Genomic DNA, 23,423 nt, shown 5'->3' with positions numbered 1-23,423 from the left:
GAGGGAGGGAGGGAGGGAAATGAATTGGGTGTTTTGTCCCCTCCAAGTCTCAGGTTAAAATGTGATTCACAATGTTGGAGGTGGGGGCCTGGTGGGAGATGTTAGGGTCAGGAGGGCAAATACCTCATGAATGCTTGATGGTGTCCTAGCAGTAATGAGTTCTCTCTGTGAGTTCACATGAGATATGTTTGTTTAAAAGAGTCTGGCACTTCTTCCTCGCTCTTTTGCCATGTGATGCACTTATTTCCCTTTCACCTTCTACCATGATTGGAAGCTTCCTGAAGCCATCACCAGAAGCAGATGCTAACATCACAGTTTCAGTATAGGCTGCTGCACCGTAAGCCAGAATACAGCTCTTTTTCTTATAAATTATTCAGCCTCAGATATTCCTGGATTGCAATTGCCTAATATAGGAAAGAAGGAGTGGAGGGAAGGTAAAGGGATGAGGTGGGAAGGGGAGGGCAGGGGAGGGGAGAGGTAAGGGAGGAGAGGGGAGGGGAGGGGAGGGGAGAGGAAGAGAGGGGAAGGGAGGGGAGGGGGAAGGGAGGGAGGAAGGAGGGGAGAAAGTGAGGGAGATTAAAAAGAAGAGAAGAAAGATAAGAATATCAGATCAGTCCGGGAGGTCCAACATAAAAGTAATAAAAAATTAAGAAAAAGAGAGCAACACAAATAGGGAGGAGGAATTTATCAAGGAAATGACTCAAGAAAATTTTCCCAAACCAAAAGAGAATATTTTCCATTTTGAAACAGCCCAATGAAGGTCCAACACACTAGGTGAAAGTAGAGTCACAGAAAGTTGCTATTAAATTTCAAAATACTGAAGACAAAAAAAGGTTTAATGCTGAGTTTTAAGAACAGGTGGAAAAAAGAAATTACAGACCACTTACAAAAGATTAGGAATCAGAATGTACTAGAAGGTATAATTAGAGCAATTAGACAAGAAAAGTAAATTTAAAAATTAGAATAATTTTGATTTTCTCAAAAATTTAGAGGTCAGTGGAGTAATGCCTTTAAAATTCTGAAGAAAAGTTGTTTCCAAAGAATTGTATACATAGCTCAAGTGGCAAGAAAAAATAGACACTTTTATATATGGACTATCTGATCAAATTTGCCTCTCATTACACTTTTTTCATGATGTTACAAAAGAATAAGTCCTTTCAAAACAAAAGAGTACAGCAAAAAAGAGAAATTCTTGGGACAAAGGAAATAGGAGAAGCAAAGGGAATTCCCAGAATCCTGGCAAAGGTAGAACCCAAGATAACTGCTGTGCTTGAAGCATTGAGAGTAATCAGTTCAGATGGGATTATGATAGAAAAAAAAATTATTTGCGAGGCAGAGTCTCACTCTGTCACCCAGGCTGGAGTGCAGTGGCGTGATCACAACTTACCGCATCCTTAACCTCCCAGGTTCAGGTGATCTTCCATCCTCAGCCTCCCAAGTGGCAGGATTACAGGTGTATGCCATCATGCCTGGCTAATTTTTCTATGTTTTGCAAAGACGGCATTTCACCATATTGTCGAGACTGGTCCTAAACTTCTGACCTCAAGTGATCCACCTGCTTCAGCCTCCCGAAGTGCTAGGATTACAGGCATGAGCACTGTAATCCTGGCCTGTCTTATTAAAATAATAATAATAAGATAACAATAAGATTGAGTGGTTCACCTCAGACCTATTAAATTATATTTTCCAGGGGTCTCAAATCTATGCTTTTCAAAGTCTTCCTTCATGATTCTAACAATAGATTGGGTTCTGGAGTCACAAAGTTTGGAGTCTGTTTCAGCAATATGGATGAGAAATGATGGTTGTCCAATCAATACTATGTCAGTAAAAGTGGAAATAAATGAGGAGATTTAAAAAATTTTTATTTTACAAAAGTGGAAAGAAGTGCTCATTAACACATCCATTAAGTAAACACTAACTTAATATCTGATATCAATAATGAATAGTATGAAAGAGCATAATATCAGGCTCTTATATGGCCTATAAGAACTAAACTTTTTTGATGTCACATTTAGCAATCCAGGTTCAGGAACACAGAATGCTTTATAACACCTGCAATGCAGGCTCAAGAATACTTATCTTCAAACTACACATCAGGCTATAGGAACAAAAACTGGCACAAAAACAGACACATAGTCCGACTGATAGAACAGAACAGAGAACCCAGAAATAACCCTGCACATGTACAACTATCCGATGGTCTTTAACAATGTTGACAAAAAAAGCAACAGAGAAAAAAACTCCCTATTCAATGAATGGTGCTGGGATAACTGGCTAGCTGTATGCAGAAGAATAAACTAGACCCCCTACCTCTCATCATATATAAAAATTAACATGAGATGAATTAAAGATTTAAATGTAAGTCCTCAAAGTCAAGAAATTCTAGTAGAAAACATAGGAAATATCCTTCACAGCATCAGCTTTGGGAAAAAACTTATGGCTAAACTCCCCAAAACAACTGCAACAAAAACAAAACAAAACAGCAAAAATGACAGGTGGGACCTAATTACACTAAAGAGCTTCTGCACAGCAAAAGAAACTATCAATATAGTAAACAGACAATCTACAGAATGGGAGAAAATATTGACAAACTATGCATCTGACAAATGTCTAATATCCAGAATCCACAAATAAACAAATGAACCAGAAACAAAAATCCAATTAAAAATGAGGCAAAGGACATGAACAGACACCTCTCAAAAGAAGAGGTCGAAGTGGCTCATGCCTGTAAAATCCCAGCACCTTGAGAGGCTGAGGTGGGTGGATTACCCGAGGCTGGGAGTTTGAGACCAGGCTGACCAACATAGTGAAACACTGTCTCTACTAAAAATACAAAAATTAGCCAGGTGTCGTGGTGCATGCCTATAATCCCAGCTACTTGGGAGGCTGATGCAGGAGAATTGCTTGAATCCAGCAGGTGGAGGTTGCAGTGAGCTGAAATCTGCCATTGTACTCCAGCCTGGGCAACAAGGGTGAAACTTCATCTCAAAAAAAAAAAAAAAAGAAAGAAAAAGAAGATGTACAAGCAGCCAAAGAATGTGAAAAAATGCTCAACAACACTGATCATTAGAAAAATGCAAATCAAAACCACAATGAGATACCATCTCACCCCAATCAGAATGGTGGTTATTAACGGGTGCTGGCAGGGCTGTGGAGAAAGGGGAACCCTTATACACTGTTGGTGGAAAGGCAAACTAGTTAAGCCGGGGGGAAAACAGTTTGGAGCTTTCTCAAAGAACTTAAAAGAGAACTACTATTCAACTCAGCAATTTCACTACTTGGTATATACCCAAAGTAAAATAATTCATTCTCTCCAAAAGACACATGCATTTGTATGTTCCTCACAGCACCATTCACAATAGCAAAGACATAGAATCAACCTAAATGCCCATCCATGGTGGACTGGATAAAGAAAATGTGGTACATATACATCATAGAATACTATGCAGTCCTAAAAAAGAACAAAATTACATTCTTTGCAGCAACATGGATGAAGCTAGAAGCCATTATCCTAAGCAAATTTATGCAGGAAGGCAAAACCAAATGCTGTATGTTCTCACTTATAAGTGGGAGCTAAACAACTAGTACACATAGACATAAAGAGAGGAACAAGAGACAATGAGAACTGCTAGGTGAGAGGGAGAGAGGGGATCGTGGACTGAAAACCCACCTATTGAATGCTACACTCACTACCAGCATGATAGGATCATTTGCATCCTAAACCCCAGCATTATGCCGTATACCCATGTAAAAAACCTACACATGTACCTCTTAATCTAAAATACAATTTGAAATTTAAAAAAAAAAAAAAGAAGAAGAAGAATGTTTGTCATTTGTTACACCCGGAAAAGATCTGAGAAATAACCCACTTTCACTTTACAGCTAAATAAAGGGATGCTTATTTTTTCCTTCACCTTAAAGTAACCGAAGTCCATTACTTAGAATTACAATTGGGAAACTCTATTTTCTATAAAGTTACTGTGACTTCTGTACATTCAGGTAGTTTGTTTCTCATGCTTGAAAATAAACACATATGCTGTATTCTGGGAAATCCTCCAGCATTCCCAACCGTCTGGCACAGAGCTGACACTTAAGAAAAGTGACTGTTTTTCTTCCTACCGGCTTCATATACAAGGTACTGAACAAGCAGCAACTCAGAGAGAAGTCATCTCAGAGAGGCCTAGGCCTAATGGAAAGATGTGAGCAGATTCATTGAAGCACAGTTATTTCCTTCTCAATTACATCATTAGTCAATATAACATGATGTCAATAACAACATCCAGGTTCCTGATTGTCAAGAATTCCTAATAATCTTTGTCTGCTGGGACGTCCTGGCATCAAGATCAGAATAATCCAGCTCTTGAGATTACCTGGCTATTTCTCAAGTCTAGTTTAAAGTTTCTTTTCAAATACTGATCCTGCCGTTTTAGGAGACGTTGAGACATTGTTAATATGGAAGATCACAGTACTACTTGGGATAAGTTTGAGGTTTTCCAGATTTCATATTTTAGTTCCAACTCCAACATACAGATGAGTTACAACCTCCAGAGGGAAGCAAAATCAGGGTGGCCTTCTTGAACCATCCTCTATGGCTGAATAAGGCCACCACATGATCTGGGAATGGAACTGGATAACTAGGAGGACCTAGTTTTGTGGGTTGAATAATGGCCTTCTTAAAAACACATCTACAGGGAATATCAGAATATGACTTTACTTGGAATAAGGATCCTTGCAGATGTAAGTTCAAGACCTTGAGACAGGAACATTCTAGATTTGGAGTGGACCCTAAATCCTATGATTGGTATCCTTATGAGAGAAAGGAGAAGGAGATTTTTTTTTAATTTTAATTTTTTCTGTTTCTTTTGCAACTTTTATTTTAGATTTAGGGGTACATGGGCAGATTGGTTGCCTGGGTACATTACATGGTGCTGAGGTTTAGGGTATAAATGATCCCATCACCCAGGTACTGAGCATAGTACCCAGTAGTTAGTCTTTCAACTCTTGCCCTTCTCCCTGCTCCCCCTTCTAATAGTCCCCAGTGTCAATTCTTGCCATCTTTCTGTCCACAAGTACCCAATGTTTAGCTCCCATTTATAAGTGGGAACATATGGTATTTGGTTTTCTGTTCTTGCATTAATTTGCTTAGGATGATTTTGGACTTCTGACCTCCTGCAAAAGAACAGATTTCTGCTATTTTAAGCCAATTGAACTTGTGATAATTTCTTATGGCAGCTCCAGGAAATTAATACAACCTCACGAAGCTATTTAAACCTGTTCCAGGCTGAGCTCAACGGCTCATGCCTGTAATCCTAGCACTTTGGGAGATGAAGGCAGGCTGATGGCTTGAGCTCAGGAACTCAAGATCAGCCTGGGCAACATGGCAAAGCCCAGTCTCTACCAAAAATACAAAAAAATTAGCCAGGTTTAGTGGCATGCATCTGTAGTCCCAGCTACTTGGGAGGCTGAAGTCAGAGGATCACTTGAGCCTGGGAGGCAGAGGTTGCAGCAAGCAAAAATTGTGCCAATGGACTCCAGCCTGGATGACAGAGTGAGGTTCTGTCTCAATTAAAAAAAATAAATAAATAGAATAATAAAAATAAACCTGCTCTGAATAGAGAGGAGGTAGAAGCTTTTCAGGTAGTGTCTACTTTGCAAATTTCATGATACAAGCAAGAGATAACACCTTGGAGGCCCTATCTATACAATAAGAAAGTGATTACTTTCAACTTCAAAGTATGTCACACACAAGTCATTAATCTTCACAGCACACCTGGTGTCAAATAGATAAGTACCATTAGCCTCAGTTCAGAGAGTGTAGTAAATAAGTCCTTGCCTGATGTCATCAAAGAAATTGTTGATGGATGGCTTCCCAATAGACTCCTCTTAAAGGAAATATAGCAGGAAGGTGAATTACTGGTGTTCGGGAGTAGAACAAAACAATTGCAAAGCAGAAAATTTATCACAAATATTTTATAAGGCCTTATTTCCAAAAATAATATAAAATATAAAAAAATATAATGAAAGTCATGTTGCGACTTTCCTTGAAGTGTTGAAATTTTATAACCCCTCTCTTGCTACCATCAGTCAATTTCTTGTTACCTTGCTGTGGTACAAAAGTTTCCCTGAGAAATTGTATTGATCTATTACACTTGCCAACATAATGTCCCACACAGTCTTAGAATAGGTATGTCTCAGCCATGACTTATATGAAAGATTTAGAAGGTTTAAGTGTATAGTGGTGCCAAAACAGTGAACAAAACTGGAATATTTAAAACAAAGGAAATGATAACTCCACTCTGCTCTGCCATAGTCAGACCATGTCCGGAAAAACTGCATTGTTTATGGCATAAAAATTTAAGACATTTTACATTAAAAAGGACCCGGCAAGGTGTGGAGGCGTCAACATTTTCAAAAGCAGCAACTTTGGACTACTCGGGGATTTTAATCTGGAGAAGACACAGAGCCACAGAATGGCTATCATCAAATATCTAAAAGGATGTCATGTGAAAGAAGATTAGACTTACCCAATAGATAGAAATTGCATTGCAGCTTCATATTATTAGAAAAAGCTTTCAGAAAGCAAAGCTGTCCAAAGATAAGACCAGCATCTTTAGCAAGTGGTAATTCCCCCATCCCTGGGAGTATACAAACAGATGAGCAAGTTACTTTGTGGGGCTACTGTAAACATTTAAGATTTCTCCTAAATCTAATGTCAATCAGATCTCTGGTTCTTCTCACTTGTAATTTAAATATCTTCCAGGTCTCCAGAATCTGAAGCTCTGATCCTGAATTTATAAAATGTGGATGGGTTCTATGAAATTAGCTCAGGAACTATTTTGCCACAGTGTGTTGAAAGCTCATAGGAAGAGGGAATTTGGGCAGCTGTCTAAATGTAGTGGAGGTTTAGGTGAAGGGAATGTTGAACCGTGAGGCCCACATAAGGCAACTGTCTTAGGAATAAATAAGTAGTATGCTATCTACTTATCTACCCTGCTAACTTGGATATGTTATTGGCTTCTCCAAAGAAACAGACCAATGGAAGTATATATGGATAGAGAGAGAGACAGAGAGACATACACAGAGAGAGAGGAAGAGAGAGAGAGGGAGGGAGAGTATTTTAAGGAATTGGCTCACAGAATTATGGAGACTGGCAAGTCCAAAATCTGTAGTGTGCCCTGACAGGCTAGAGACCCATGGAAGATCTGATGTTGCAATTCAAGTCTGAAGGCCATCTGCTGGCAGAATTCCCTCTTAGGGAAGTCAGTCTTTGTTCTAGCAAGGACTTCAACTGATTGGATGAGGCCCACCCATGATAGGAAAGACAATGCGCTTTACTCAAAATCCAGCTATTTAAATGTTAATTTCATCCAAAGACAACCCTTGCAGAAACATCCAAAAGAATGTGTGACCAAATGTCTGGGCCCCATGACCCAGCCAAGTTGACACATAAAACTAACCATCACACCAGGGGATAGTTCCTCAAACTTGACAAGTTCTTTGACATCTGTTGATGCAACCTCTGAAGGATAAAGGGAGACAGGGAACAGAGCTGGATAATGAAGGTCGCTGGACATCTTCCCACATCTTCCCACATTCCCACTTTCTGAAGACATCTCTAAACCAGATCTTTTACAACTCTAAGCTCCGCAGATGAATTCCTTAAATCAAATGACACTGGCTGAGTGTTACTCCTGGGGTGCTATCCACTCAGCCATCTATTACACACACTATATACAACCACATCATTCCCAGTAGGTCACACTTGTTAATAAACCAAATTAAGGCACAGTAATGCTGTTCTTCTAAGACATATCAACATTTTTTAAAAGGCGCTCAAAGAAAATTAACCTAAGACTCATACTTTTTTTTTTTTTTTTTTTTTTTTTTTTTGAGACAGAGTCTCACACTGTTGCCCAGACTGAAGTGCGGTGGCACAATCTTGGCTTACTGCAAACTCTCTCTTCTGAGTTCCAAGTGATTCTCCTGCCTCAGCATCCTAAGTAGCTGGGATTACAGGTGCCTGCCACCAACAAAGCTAATTTTGTATTTTTGGTAGAGACATGTTTTCACCATGTGGCCAGGCTGGCCTCGAACTTCTATCCTTGAGTAATCCACCTGCCTCAGCCTCCTAAAGTGCTGGGATTACAGGCGTGAGCCACCATGCCCAGCCCCATGCTTCTAAAATAGTTATTAGCTTGAAAAAAAAAAAAATGCAGCCAGGCGCGTGACTCATTCCTGTAATCCCAACACTTTGGAAGGCTGAGGCAGGCAAATAACGAGGTCGTAAGTTCAAGACCAGCCTGGCCAACATGGTGAAACCTAGTCTCTACTAAAAACACAAAAAATTAGCTGAGTAGAGTGGTGAGTACCTGTAATCCCAGCTATTGGGGAGGCTGAGGCAGGAGAATCGCTTGAACCCTGGAGGTGGAGGTTGTCGTGAGCCGAGATCACGACACTGATCTCGGGCAACAGAGTGAGACTCCATCTCAAAAAAGAAAGAAAGAAAGAAAGTGCTACATTCTAGAAGGGAAAAGCCAACTGGAAAAAATTGAATTTTTCTGTTCATCTTCAAATCAGCATCTTCCCTGACCCCCACCCACCGCAAAGAAAAAAAATGGGTGCAGGAAAGATGAAGAGAAGGAATGCTTTTAAAATTTTTCATCATCCACTTTTGTTATAGGATCCTCACAAATTCAGTAGAAAAGGGATGGGATACAGAAAAAAAAAAAAAATGAGAGAATGGGAGATATATAATCCCTCGATCAAGCTATCCAAAACAGGACTTAGGTTTTTTGCCACACAAAGCAGAGCTTTAATTATGCATAATAATTTCCTAGTGACTTTGAAGCCAGATACTTTCTTAGGCACTTTTATATACATTATTTATTTCATTTGAGAAAAAAGTAATTACCATAGGAATTTCATATGTTCTATCCTATGTTTAACCTTGATTTGGAATCTGATATATGTATTTTAGAAGGCTATTTTTTTTAACAGTTTGCACTTCGGACATCTGTTCCTCAGATACATCAGGCAGGCAAATATTAAATAGTAATTATAAATAGCAAGTCATCTTCTCAAACCAAACCAACCTTATTTTAAAATGTATTAAATGTATGTAAAAGAGTAATCCGCTGAGAATTAACAGAAGCACATAGACATAATACACATTTGGAGACTTTACCAACGGTATCACAACCAGACCCATGTCGATGACTATTGCTACCGATGGAAATGGCAAAAATACCTGAAAAGAGAAAAGTTTTTAAAAAATTAGATATAAAAGTCTATGAATGATACCTGCATATTTACATAAATAAAAATGCAAAAATACAAGCTAATGAAAGAAAACAGGCTACATTAGCTGTAAAGTTGAGTAAACCTGGCTTAAAACTGGGGTAAATGCCTGAGTGAAGGGAGATGTTGAAGACTCTCATTGTCAGGTTGGAGGGAATGGGCATCTAGAATTTCACTGTTCATGAATGGAAATAACTAGAAACATTTGCTGATAAGATCATTATTTGCTGATCTGGGTAGCATGAATTTGTTAAGAGTTCATTTCTTTTGTTTTATTTTATTTATTTATTTTTTTTGAGACAGAGTTTTGCTCTTGCTGCCCAGGCTGAAATGCAATGGCAAAATCTTGGCTTGCTGCAACCTCCACCTCCCAGGTTCAAGCAATTCTCCTGCCTCAGCCTCCAAGTTGCTGAAATTACAGGCACCTGCCACCATGCCCAGCTAATGTTTGTATTTTTAGTAGAGATGAGGTTTCGCCATGTTTGCTAGGCTGGTCGCGAACTCCTGATCTCTTGAACCACCTGCCTTGGCCTCTTAAACTGCTGGGATTACAGACATGAGCTGCCACGCCTGGCTTAAGAGGGAGTGTCTAAGGTCCAATGGAAGTAACAATAATCTTCTTTGGAAAATATCTCAAGGCAGTAAGAAATACATGACAGAACAGAATATCCTCAGATCCTCTGTTGCGCAGGTAGATACTGACAGGTAAATATTATAAATTTACAGAACTCAGCATATTAACAAACAAAACAAATCAAGAGAAAAATTTTAGCTAGAACAATTTCCCTGTTTTATGTTTTGTTTTTGTTTTGCCAAAAGCCTTAAAGACCAGTCCTTGGTACCTGCTTTGTGTTAGAATTGTATGAGTTCTCTACAATGTTACCCAACCTAGGGAAAAAATTAATATGAATCTATACCCCAAAAATATAACTGATATGAATCTGTATTTTCCAAAGATATAACACAGCTTGTCACAATTTATGAAACAAAACCCTTTAATTAGAGGATCATTTGTTGGGGTTTAATCATTAAGAATCTCTTCTTGGCTGGGCGCAGTGGTTCATGTCTGTAATTCTAGCACTTTGGGAGGCTGAGGTGGGTGGATTACTTGGGGCCAGGAGTTCAAGACCAGCCTGGGCTACATGGTGAAACCCCATTTCTACTAAAAATACAAAAATTAGCTGGGTGTGATTGTGGGTGCCTATAATACCAACTACTTGGAAGGCTAACGTAGGAGAATCTCTTGAACCCAGGAGGCAGAGGTCACAGTGAGCTGAGATTGCACCATTGCGTTCCAGCCTCTCCCAGCTGGGCAACAAGAGTGAGACTCCGTCTCCAAAAAAAAAAAAAGAATCTCTTGTTAGTTTATAAAGCATCGCTGAAAAAGATACTTTATTGTCTCCTGGCTCAGTATCAGTTATCAAATAATTGAGAGAGAAGAAAAAAGCATGCCTATGGGCATTCAAGACAAATTTCAGCCACTTTGACTTAGGGCTGACCTAGCATTCCTTTCCCATGCAAATCTATGTTGAATAATAATATAAGCAATAATAGCCATCAATGTCAGACCCTGGATTGTTTGAGTGCCTTGGCTTATTTAGTACATCCAACATTAACAGGAGGTAGATATTATTCATTCCCATTTTAGATATGAAGAAACTGAGGTTCAGAGGTTCAATAACAAGACTAAACTCAGCTACTAGCCAAGTAACTGGATTTGAGCCCAAAGCTCTTAATGATTAGCTTATACTGTTATTTGTTTATAACAAATTTATCCTCCAGTTTATAACTTCTTTATAATTGTATCTATTAGGGTCAGCAATCTAACAAAAGTGTGGATCAGAAAACAGCAAAGACACGTTTAAAAGATGCAGCATGTGAAACTGTACAGAGAGCAGACATTGGGGAGGCACCTCTAAAGGGGACCATGGCCATCAGCCCTGCTCCAGATTAGATCCCTCTTCCTTATGTGTTCTCTGAGAGTCCTCTGCAGACCACTAGGTAGCAATCATCACACCATGATTTTTGGTTTACATGACTGTCCAAATAGATTATACCCTGCCCAAAGGCAGGAGCCAAGTCTTAATTTTTTTTCTACTCAGAGTACCCAGCAAGGTGCTTAAACTATAGTTGGTTCTTGACAACTAATACTCAAATACACAACAATTAAGAGATGATTGATGGAAGAAGTTGAAAAGAATACTGGAAAGAAAGGATGAACATAAATCAACCATAGTTGGTGATGAGAACATTCTTTTTTTCTTTCTCTCAGCAGTTCTTTTTTATATTTTGTTTTCAGCGAGAGTCAAACCCTCCAAAGAGACTGCCTAAATTTGAATCTTGGCTCTAATCCATGCTGTGTGAACATGGGTAAGTGACTTAACTTTTCTAAATCTGTTTTCTTATCTGTAAAACTGGAATAACAATAGAATCCACCTTTTTAAAAAATCACTGAGCGGATTAAAGGTGATCATCCAAGCAAAACTTTGAACATCCTACCTAGCCAGCCAAGATTATTTTATTATTCTGATAACCAGACTATCAGGGCCATCTTTCTCCAATAACATTCTTATGCCACCAAGTTTTTGCTTATTTCCTTTTCCACAATTAAGTGATGGTCTCCTCTCCTGTGAAAATTTTTTTCATCCAGACTGAAAATCAGTTCAAAATAAATAAAGTTGAAAAGATGAAATTTGCCAACAAAATAAGCTGATATTTCAGGATAGTGGATGTTTCCACTTGTGACTTCTCCTTGCCTCTTCTGTTTCTCATCAGTTAATCTGACTCCGACTGTAAAGAACATTCATATGCATAACTAGTGACATAAGTAGACAAAATGATATCTGGTCAAAATACTCATAATGATCTGTCCGACCACCCAAAGAACGACTTTTCTCTCTAATAAATCATTACATGGAATCTAAGAGAGTTTATATTGAGTCACCTAGCCAATAAAAATTAAAATTAAAAGCAACAGCAGATTATTCTTATGTGTTTCACAATAACTGAGTATTCAAAAGATCTGCTTATAGATGTTCTGATTATAATCTTAAATACAGTTATGCACAATATCTTTTATTTCTCACATAAAAGAATTAGAAAATCGAATTTTACCTTATAAGGTCTAGATAGGTTGGGTTCCTGGTATCTCCACTTTAGTATTCTTATCATTGCTAATAGAGGCCAAAAAGAACTCATGGCAAAAAGAGAGTTTATCAAATCAATTAGACTTGTTAAGATAATTGCCAGGGATCCCAAAATGACAAGTAGTAGCACAGCTGTAAATGGAGAGGAGTGTCTATTAAGTGTGTTAAATAGCAAAGTCAGCTGGCCCTCCTGGCTCACAAGATATATTTGTCTCTATGATTCGGATATAGAAATCAGAAGCTTGCTAAATAGTGAAGTAGAAATAGCAAAAAGCATAATCCATGGTAATAAGGGAAAAACTCGATCAGCCCATGTGATAGCTACAGCATCTGCAGAAAAACAAAAGTACACAAAAGAAAATGTGTTAAAAGAGAGATACTAATGATAAACTTTTAAATATTATTTCAAAATAAAAGCAGAAACAAGTAATTAATAACATTTAATTTTGCTTATTGTTTATTTCCTTAGTTACACTTACATAACACCTTATAAAGGTGTCTATTTCACCCCATCACATTATATAATAAATGGTTATCATTTTATATGTCTTCCCCAGTAGACCAAGAACGTTTTTGAGGACAAGGATAATCCATTTCTTTTATATAAAACTAGTGCATCACTCTGTGACAGACATATAGTAGGCTTTCAGAAAATACTCGTGAAATGAATTGATTTTCTTGAATAGATGATTGAATCCATGCTTATTTTCTAAAGCTAGTTTATTGAGTCTGGATAGTCACATTCAGAGTCCAAAAAGCACAATGCAGCATTATTGACACCAGAATGAGCCTTTCCCACATCATGGTGCAATTTGAAATGCTTAACAGAAAAAGGAACCATGTAGATGAAGAAAATAAATTACACACCATTAAAAATATGTATGACATTTGGGACTTGTCTACAGACCAGTAGTTCTCAATTGGAAGTGAATTTACTCCTCAGGGTCATTTGGCAATGTCTGGAGACTTTTTTGGCTGTCACAAGTGGGGAGGTAGGAGGTTGCTACTGGTATCTAATGAGTAGAGGCCAAGGATGTTGCTAAACATCCTATAATGCATGGGACAGCTCTCTACAACAAAAAATTATATAGTACAAAATGTTAATGATACTGAAGAAGGATCAGGTGCAGCTCTGCCAGTGCTGGCTGGCAAGAACTATACCTCTTTCTACATAATCTTTAGCTCTATGCCACAGGTGACTTTTTTTCTTTGTTACTGTTTTCCACATATTGTTTCTTTTCTTTTAAAAATGATCTCATGTATGTTTTGGGTGAAAAGTACAATAAATAGCACTGAAGCACATAAAGTGAAAAGTAAACGTCCCTCTCCTCACCAACCCTCCATTCATGTGCAGCAAATGTAACTGCTATTAACAGCTGTTTAGATTCTTTTCCAGAAATGTTGTATGAATGTATAAGCATCTGCTAGGGTTGTATATGAATGTGCATGTATGTGTACGCTCACTTAGGCATCTTGCTCTTATTAGTACATTTACATGCATCTAATTATTCTAGCAAATTCTCAGTATTCCATTATATAACTGTCAATTAGTTTTTCTACCCATTTCATGTTGTTTTATTTTCAGTTTGTTTTCAAATTTTTTTTTTGCTAATATAAAATGTGTTTTAATGAAAACATGCATGCCTTCCATTCTTGATAGTTGCTCAAGTCTCCTTAGAGTAAATTTTTAGAAGTGGGACTCGCAAGTTCAAAGGTAGGTATATTTTAAAATAAGGGTGATATTACAAAATTGCCCTCTGAAAATAATTGCATCAATTTACCAATAAAAGATTCTAAAATTACCACTTTCTCTTCAAAACACTTTTATTATTATTTTGTCTATCATTGGCTATCTTCGAAATTCTTAACCATACTTGGGTACTTGATACCAGCTACTTTTAGGCTGCATCTGGACAGGGAACCCTTCTCAGCTTCTGGTTCCATAAAAAGTATTTACTGTTTTAGATTATCTTGTCCTATGCCAGTTTTCTCCAGTTTTAAGTATGGCATGGAACTCTCAAGAAAAGCCAATGCAAGCACCCCTGTCAGCAGCGTGTGGCAGGACTTAAGGAACAACGCAATCCTCGGTTTTCAAAGCTGCAACCAGGGCTCCTCACGAAGGCATTTCCACACGCCTTGTTCTAGAGAACACCCTTCCCTTCTCAGTTGTGGAACTTATTTACAATAAAGGCTATTTTTTTTCCTAAGAGAAAAATAGGTGAAGAAACGAGTCAAAGCTCTGACACTGACACAGACAAAAATATTACATAATTAATACCACTGTTTCTTTTTCTATGTAAACCACAAATATTAGAATCTAAAATTTATCACAGCCTGGTATAATTCTTTCAATATTTCTTAAATAAAATGTAACATCCAATACATGCCACGTACTAGATGCTCTATATTCGTCTGGAAACGTTTCACATTTTTTGAACATATACTTGTTTTATTTTAAAAATGCGTTCCTTAATCTTTAAAATTTCTTAATTTAAGAATCTATATTTGGGCCTTGTGGCTCACACCTGTAATCCCAGCACTTTGAGAGGCCAACAGGGAGAACCACCTGAGGTCACAAGTTCAAGACCTGCCTGGACAACATGACAAAACCGTATTTCTACTAAAAATAGAAAAACTAGCCAGGCGTGGTGGCCCATGCCTGTAATCCCAGCTACTCGAGAGGCTGAGGCACAAGAAACGCTTGAACCGGGGAGGCAGAGATTGAAGTGAGAGAGATTGTGCCACTGCACTCCAGCCTGGGCAACAGAACAAGACTCTGTCTCAAAAACAAAACAAAACAAAACAAAACAAAACAAAAACTATTTCTTTTGCTTATAACTTTCCCCCTTATTTTACAAATTTTGCAATTTGTTAAAGAAAATTTGGAAAATTTAGTGCAAACAATAAAGTAAAAATCACCTACAATATCATCCCCATTGAGCACCATTGTTAACTACTTATTTATTGTGATATATCATCATATACATCCTGACTTTTTCTTTGTTATTGAATTATAAACATTGTCCCTTTTCTTCAAGTATCTATCAACAATATCATCTTTTACAAATCACAGAAAGTTCTATCGTATAGATTTCCCATACATTTTTATGTGTTTCAAGCTTATTGGATATTTTTATGATTTTTAATTTTTTGCTATCATACATAAAGCTATAATGACTGACCGTATACATACATTTTTTCATATATGGCTCTGATTATTTTCTTAATTTAAATTTCTTGTACAATAAACATGCAGATATTTGGACTCAAAAATATTAATTCAGAATTTAAACAAAAAGTCTGAAGACTAGATGCCTGAAATAGTAAGCATCGTAGCTGAATTACAAGTGATGATGGTCAAAACACTTCATGAGTCTTCCACACATGGCAAAACTATTGTGCCACCTGCAAAACTGCTATAACCATTATGACACCAAAGGAGATATTCATGACTTTTTAACAACCTGTATGGCCGGAGCACTGTCAGTCATAACAGATGCCAGCTTCAACGAACTATAACAGCTGTACTAGCTGACCAGCAGCCCCAACCACACCCATGATTAACTTTGTAAATTTATTCTTTACATAATCAAGGCAGTTAATGAATCACTGCTTGTTCTGATCCGGCTTTGCATTTGGTTTGTTCCCACAGACACTCAGAAGCTTGACTGCATCTAGTTTATAGGTCCCTAAGACACCTAGACCATTATGAATCAACACTAATGCCATATGGCAGCATCCTGCAGGGCAGTAACATAAGAATTGAGGCAAAGTTTACCAGAATTTTATAGCAAAATCTCCCTTAGGTTTACCTCTGTGCCTCAAAGATTCACCAAAACAGTAATAGCTGCTCAAAAGAGATTCGTACTAAAGGTACTGGGTGACAGATTTATTTCACGAAGTGGTTTAATGCTAGCTTGAGAAAATTACTAGTCTTCAACTTTCCCTGTTTCTCATTTTTTTCCAAATTTTCTTTTATTCTTTAAATCCATTACTCATTTTTAAATATGTATTTCTTTAAGATTTTCTCAGCCTTTTATTCTTTATTCTACCATTTGGTCTCTAAGATAGCTATTTTTTGTCAGATTTCCAATATGTTCAGGCTACTTTGCCACCATAAATTTTAAAGTTGTTCATGGTAAACAACCATATTACTTTACACATCAATATTAATCATATGCATCAGTTGAACATTAGCAACTACTCTTCTAACTGCCAATGTTCTACATCACAAATTGATCATTCCTTGTGACACCTAGAAGAACACTGAGACTTAAACATTTTGAAAGTTTAAAAATAGGTGTAAACACTGATTACACGGTATCACCCTGGTGAGATGAGATCATGAAAGGAATACTAATATTTTGAATCTGATGTATACCATACGTCAACATTATATACATCTTCCCATATTATCAGAAAAGGCAAAACCATGCTTAAAAATGAATCTCCTTTCTAAGACAAATCATTCCCTTTGGCCCTCTGTTATTTTAGAAAATTATAAATTAGTTCTATATGTACGATAATGAACAGTAAAGAGTGGTTCTGGCTGTTGAAATGATAATTAAGATATGTTGAAAGGACCAGCACTTTATTTATTGTTTTAGCCATTTGCATACAAATCTGAAGAGAGGATTTCCCTGGGTGTTAGAACAGTCAGGTAGGAAATGTTAACCAGTAAATAAACTACAGTCACCAGAGGTAACGCAGTAAATATGCATTTGGGAATTGTTGTTCTGGGTTTCTTCAGCTCCCCTATAACACATAAGAGGACAAAATCATAATTGGTAAACATTATTTCTAAAATTTATTATTTTTATATTACTATTTTTGTATTTGTATAAATTTATGCAGTACATGCATGATTTTATTATATGCACAGATTGTATGCCGGTCAAGTCAGGGTTTTAGGCTGTCACCTGAATAATGTATATTGTACCCATTAAGTAATTTTCCATTGTCCACCTCCCCACTCCCTATCCCTTCCAAGTCTCTATGGCTCATCATTTCACTCTCTACATTCATAAATACACATTTTGTAGTTAATTATGAGTGAGAAGGTATATTTGTCTTTCTATTTTTGAGTTATTTCACTTAGGATGGTGGTCTCCAGCTGCATTCATGTTGCTGAAAAAGACATGATTTCATTCCTTTTTATGGCTGTGTAGTATTCTGTGGTATATATATTGCATTTTCTTTGTCCAATTATTTATTGATGGACACTTAAGTTGATTCCTTATCTCTGCTGCTGCAAATAGTGTTGTGATAAACATGAGTGCAGGTATCCTTTGGATATATTGATTTATTTTCCTTTAGGTAGATACTCAGTAGTGGAATTGCTGGATCAAATGGTAGTTCCATTTTTAGTTCTTTGAGAAATCTCCATACTGTTTTCCATAGACATTATACTAATTTACATTCCCACCAACATCACTTCATGTGTCAAGAATTGGGCTAGGCTCTTCGTATTCATTTAGCCACTACCAATACACATACACTAACACACACACACACACACTGTTTGGACTGCTGCACACCCACACCCCTAATATAGCTAAATGAAGAAAAAGATGAAATATGCTTCATTATCTCCATCGATGGTAACATTTCTGAAGAAAGACTTAAGAATGAAAATGAAATCTGAGCCCATAAGTCCTGTACCATTTGAAGCCTACTTATGTGTTTAGCCTCATCTATTAAGTCGTGGACACTAAGTTTGGATAGTGGGAATACAATGGTGAGCGGAAACTACATGAAGTTTAACCTCAAGAAGAAGAGCTGCAAATGAGTTAGATAATTGCATAAATAAAAGTTAAAATAATAGTGACTATGGTAACTGTCTTTATGAAAAGAAACAAGGCGTTAGGAGATATGTTATGTGACAATGTGATAGTTCCTTTTGCCATCTGTATTTTATATATAGACAGACAGGCCTTTGCAGCTCCTCAACAATGTCATATCACTTTTTGCCATAGGGTCTATTCTCTTACGTGGAATGCTCTTTCTATTTGCCTAGTCGGCCTCTACCCTTCCTTCAGTTCTCAGGAAAACAACCACTTCTTCTGGGAAAATAGGAAAGGAAACCCTCTTCCTGGCTAGCAAAATTTTCCTAGTTTACACTTCTCATATCATATACTGAAAGGAGTTAAAGAGCCCGTCATAAATTTATCTCTCCCTGTAGGCTCTTGACCATAGCTTTATGCCAATATTAAGTATAAAAAAAGGTCAAAAAATTGTAATTTACCATCATATAGAGTGGATTTTCTTGGACAGTCTTATTTTTAAATATTGTCCTATTTGTCCCACCACTTCCCCAAATTTTGTCCTACTCTGAGAATTGCTCTGTGGAGCGAAGAAATTATCATCTATAACCGTAATATACAATGACACCCAAATTTTGTCCTACTCTGAGAATTGCTCTGCGGAGCGAAGAAATTATCATCTATAACCATAATATACAATGACATCCTTGCCCTGCCCAGTGGCAAGGAACAAAGAACAGACATCTGATCCACTGGACGCCAATCATTTTCAGTATACAAGAAAATTTATCTCAAGAATTTGAATCAAAGGTCAAGAGAAAAGCAATGTAATGGTGTTAAAAAAGAAAGGAGGATGAGAAATTTTGTTTTTTAACTTATAGAACTTCCCTATTTTCTTTCATATTTTTTTTTTTAATAGAGATGGGGGTCTCGCTTTGTTGCCATGGGTGGTCTTGAACTTCTGGCCTCAAGTGATCCTCCAGCCTAGGCCTCCCAAAGTGCAGATTAAAAATGTGAGCCACCATGCCCAGTCTGCTGCCCTATTTTTTGTTGCTACTGAAGATTGGTTGCTCAAATCTTCCCTGAAATATGGCCTTATTCTTCCAGTAAGTTCCCCTTTCATTGTTTAAGTTAATGTGTGTGTTTAAGTTAATGCTACTTAAAACCAAATCCCCCTTACTAATAAATATCTATCATTTGACTACATCAAATTTCTTTCACCTATGTCTGCCCAGAGTTTGGATCTAATGCCCATGGGTTATGCTAATCTGAGCTGATTAAGAACTTGAATGCTAAAAATTAGAAGGTTCTAATTTTAACCCTGCCTGCACAACTTACTAGTTGTGGGACTTCTGGACAAGGTATTGACTGTCAAGGTTTCAATTTCCTTATAGTGAAAACTATAGAGAGAACAAAATTCCAATCCTAGTCTTTAGCATATAATAAGTGCTGAATAAATGGTGGTTGTTGGTTACTATAGTTATTAAAGACCTGGGACAAACAAAAGGGCAATTTTTTGGATTAACTGTACTATCTTCTGAACCTTTTACTTGTTTTCATTACGTACTTGATTAGTAAAGAGAAGATAGAGATAAATTTAATTTATAATAAAAGGTTATAATAGCCAGACCGGTGACGAATATCCTTGGCTCTTGAACTTAAAAGATAGGTTTTCCAGCTGGGTATGCTGGCTCACATCTGTAATCCCAGAACTTTGGGAGGTCTAGGCAGGTGGATGACTGGAGCTCAGGAGTTCAAGGCCAGTCTGAGCAACATGGCAAAACCCCATCTCTACTAAAAATGCACACATACACACAAAATAGCTGAGCATGATGGCAAGTGCCTGTAGTTGCAGCTACTCAGGAGGCTGAGATGGGAGGATCAATTGAGCCCAGGAGGTCAAGGCTGAAGTGAGCTGTGTTTGCACAGCCACACTCCAGCCTGGGTGATAAAAAATATTTAAAAAAAAAAAAAAGTTGAGTATTCCTACACCTTGCAAAGTCACCTGCTTAGAAATCACTATTTTGCAGTTAAAAGTGGGACTTAAAACTTAGATATGCTTAAGACTTATTTTACAAATTAACTCCAGAACACACTGAAATTCCTCCAGCTTTTGTTCACCACCAGCAGCCTGTGAGGAATTCCATAATAGTTTATAGGTTAGTATGAATAAATTCTGTAAATATATTTTCAGCTGACAATAATTATCTAACAATGAAACATCTCTGGCAATGGGATGCAATGAAACTGGCTCAAGTAAAAATCCAGAAATAATCCTTCTAGCCTTGAAAGAGAGAAATAAGGAGAGGAACTTTTGCTGGTTATGCCAGCTGCCGAAACTGGCCCATTTAATCACAAGCCACGTAAAACAGTCATCGCCTCATAGCTTTCTTTTCTCGATAACTTATTTTAAACTCAATGCAAACTGACTTCCTCTCATGTTCAAAATTCGCCAATGACTTCTTACATTATCAGTGATGGTGGTCTAACCAATTCTCATGCTCTTTGACTTCTGAAGCACTTAACCAGATACGTTATCCCCCCACTTTTGGAAACATATTGTGATTTTTCTCTATAACACTCTGAGCCTCCTCTGGCTTCCTCACTGGATCTTCTTTCTCTACCTCCTGCCTAAAAGTTGACATTGTCCAGTCATCTGTCTCCCTCCAACCCTATGCCATTTTGTCCTTCATCTCTCTATGTGCTTGTATTAGTAATCATATCTAATTCCAAGACTCTCAGATGGAAACCGTTTTGCAGCCACCCGAGGTTTCATGCCGTGTCTTGTATCTATGCTACATGCTTCTGTTTTCCACAGCTTCACTCACATTTTTCTGGAATTTTGTGAATTCGATTCAAATTGCCATCTTTTCTACTCAGTGACAGCAAAAAGTGGCCTTTCTCCTGATTTCCAAAGTAATTATATTGTTCCATTATGGCTACCTATTAAATACTGTATCAAATTATTTGTTTATAAGTCACAGAATTCTATTGATTTTAAACCATGAGGTACATTTTGCAGTTTAAAAAAAAAAAATGAGGCTGGAAAGGAGAAAATATTTGCTACAGTTGGTAATGGCAGACTCAAATCTAGGTATTGCCTCCCCTACTAGACTATAAGCCTCTTTGATAAAGACTATATCTTACTCATCTTGAGGCATTAGTACAGGGTTTTAAAAACAGTCTTTGAAAAGATAGTGGCTACTCAAGTGATTTCAAGAATGACAGATAAATTAGTGGCTGGGGATTAAAGAAAATTGTGTTTAATAGTTAGGAATCAGATGCATATTTAAATAACAAGGAAAATAACTGGTTTTTTAAAGAAGATTGAAGTTGAGAAAAAATGAAATAAAAGAATGTGAAAAGTCCTTAAGGGCATGGGAGGAAAAAGATAAGGAGTTCAGGGAAAAGATTGGCTTAGAAAATGAAAAAATACAAACTTCTGTTCTGACATTGAAGGGAAGGGCATTAAATATAGCCTCAAAGGAATCTAGAATATCTATGCTTCTCTACTCTTTAAAGATACTTAAGAACCTACAACAGACATTCCAGGGCAAGATGATGGCCTAATAGGAACAGCTCTGGTCTGCAGCCCCCAGAGAGATCAACACAGAAGGTGGGCGATTTCTGCATTTTCAACTGAGGTAACGGGCTCATCTCATTAGGACTGATTAGACAGTGGGTGCAGCTCTTGGAGGGCAAGCAGACGCAGGATGGAGCATCACCTCACTCAGGAAGCCAAGGAGTTGGGGAATTCCCTCCCCTAGCCAAGGGAAGCTGTGAGGGGCTGTGTGGTGAGGAACAGTGCATTCTGGCCCAGATACTAAGCTCTTCCCAAGGTCTTTGCAACCCACAGGCCAGGAGATTCCCTCAGGTGCCTATACCCCCAGGGCCTTGGGTTTTAAGCACAAAACTGGGTGGTCATTTGGGAAGACACCAAGCTAGCTGTAGGAGTTTTTTTCATACCCCAGTGGCATCTGGAATGCCAGTGAGACAGAATCGTTCACTCCCCTGGAAAGGGGACTGAAGCAGATAGGGTTTGAGCATGTTGGCCAGGCTGGTCTCAAACTCCTGACCTCAGGTGATCTCTTGCCTCCACCTCCCAAAATGCTGGGATTACAGGTGTGAGCCACTGTGCCCGGCCTAGTAAAGTATTTCTTAATTGTCCCCTAAGAGTAAGTGAAAGTGAAATTACTTGGTTTTGCTTTGGTTTGAGAAGACTATTTTCTGGCAGATTGCATCCAAGAAAATTCACTGTTAATTTTTATAAATATCTAAATAGACAATAGAGACAAGATTCGGATATAGATATAGGTATAGATATAGAAAGACATAGATGTAGATTTAGAGGCTCTGCTTCTCAGATTGATTCCTAATGTAAGGAGAAAAAGACTATGGCATGTTATGCATCCCCGGAGCACTACAGTATTCAGGGAGGTCCATGACTCTGAAAATGAATGTAAGATAAGAGACAGGCTGGGAGATCAATCCCCATTTCTGTTCACCTTCAAGAACATCAGAGATTCTCCAAACTCAGGAGATATATTCCTTGAAGCAGTGCCCTCTAGTCGAGGATATTCTTGGACATTCTGTGTGGGGCTACTATGATACATCAAAGAAGAAGATGTGTAAGTTATTCAATATTAGGCTCAGCTGTATAGCTCCTTCAGGGCCCAGCTGACTATCTTTCACACAACATGTAGGTATGTTCAGCTTTCAGACAAGAACTTTAGAAAGCTAACCGAAAAACTGTCATGTTTGTATCATTTTATAAGTGACTTGTGAAATAGGAGACTGAAAACAACAGAGAGGAGATGTACTGAAGGACGTTAAATGTTGCCACCAGAAAGTTTGTAATGATGTTTCTTTCTAACTTTATTTTTCTTTTTCTGTAATTACACTACTAAGAGAAGAGCTGTCATGATGACAGGCCTGAAAGTGTCAATCTTACAGAGTATATATTATTAACTCAATTGTACACTTATGCAAAAAAAAGTTTAAAGGTTTTAGGAAACTTGTCCATTTCATCTCTCTTGGAAAAGCCAAGATTTACATCTAGTCCTGGGTTATCCAAAACTCATTATCTTTATGGGCATACCTCAAACATTTTGCAGGTTCAGTTCTAGACTGCCACAACAAAGTGAATATTATAATAAAGCAAATCACAGAAATATTTTGGTTTCCCAATGCATGTAAAAGTTATGTTCATTCTATATTA

At 37.6% G+C, this 23,423-nt stretch overlaps 1 protein-coding gene across 1 annotated transcript in view; it reads right to left on the bottom strand.

Moving 5' to 3' along the window:
- SLC7A13 (solute carrier family 7 member 13) overlaps nt 1-21,139 on the bottom strand; it is a 59,783-nt gene extending 38,644 nt beyond the window's left edge. Inside the window, 5 exon segments of the mRNA XM_017521786.1 lie at nt 7,458-7,637; nt 9,005-9,247; nt 12,412-12,776; nt 17,070-17,198; nt 21,034-21,139. Of these exon segments, the coding sequence (XP_017377275.1) occupies nt 7,458-7,637; nt 9,005-9,247; nt 12,412-12,776; nt 17,070-17,198; nt 21,034-21,139 (1,023 nt within the window).
- Nucleotides 21,140-23,423: the final 2,284 nt, after the last annotated feature.

The sequence above is a fragment of the Cebus imitator genome, unplaced genomic scaffold (genome assembly GCF_001604975.1).
Source record: "Cebus imitator isolate Cc_AM_T3 unplaced genomic scaffold, Cebus_imitator-1.0 Scaffold22, whole genome shotgun sequence".
In the NCBI taxonomy this organism is placed as follows: domain Eukaryota; kingdom Metazoa; phylum Chordata; class Mammalia; order Primates; family Cebidae; genus Cebus; species Cebus imitator.
The sequence above is the reverse complement of the archived record's forward strand: the minus strand, read 5'-3'. Positions and strand labels throughout refer to the sequence as shown.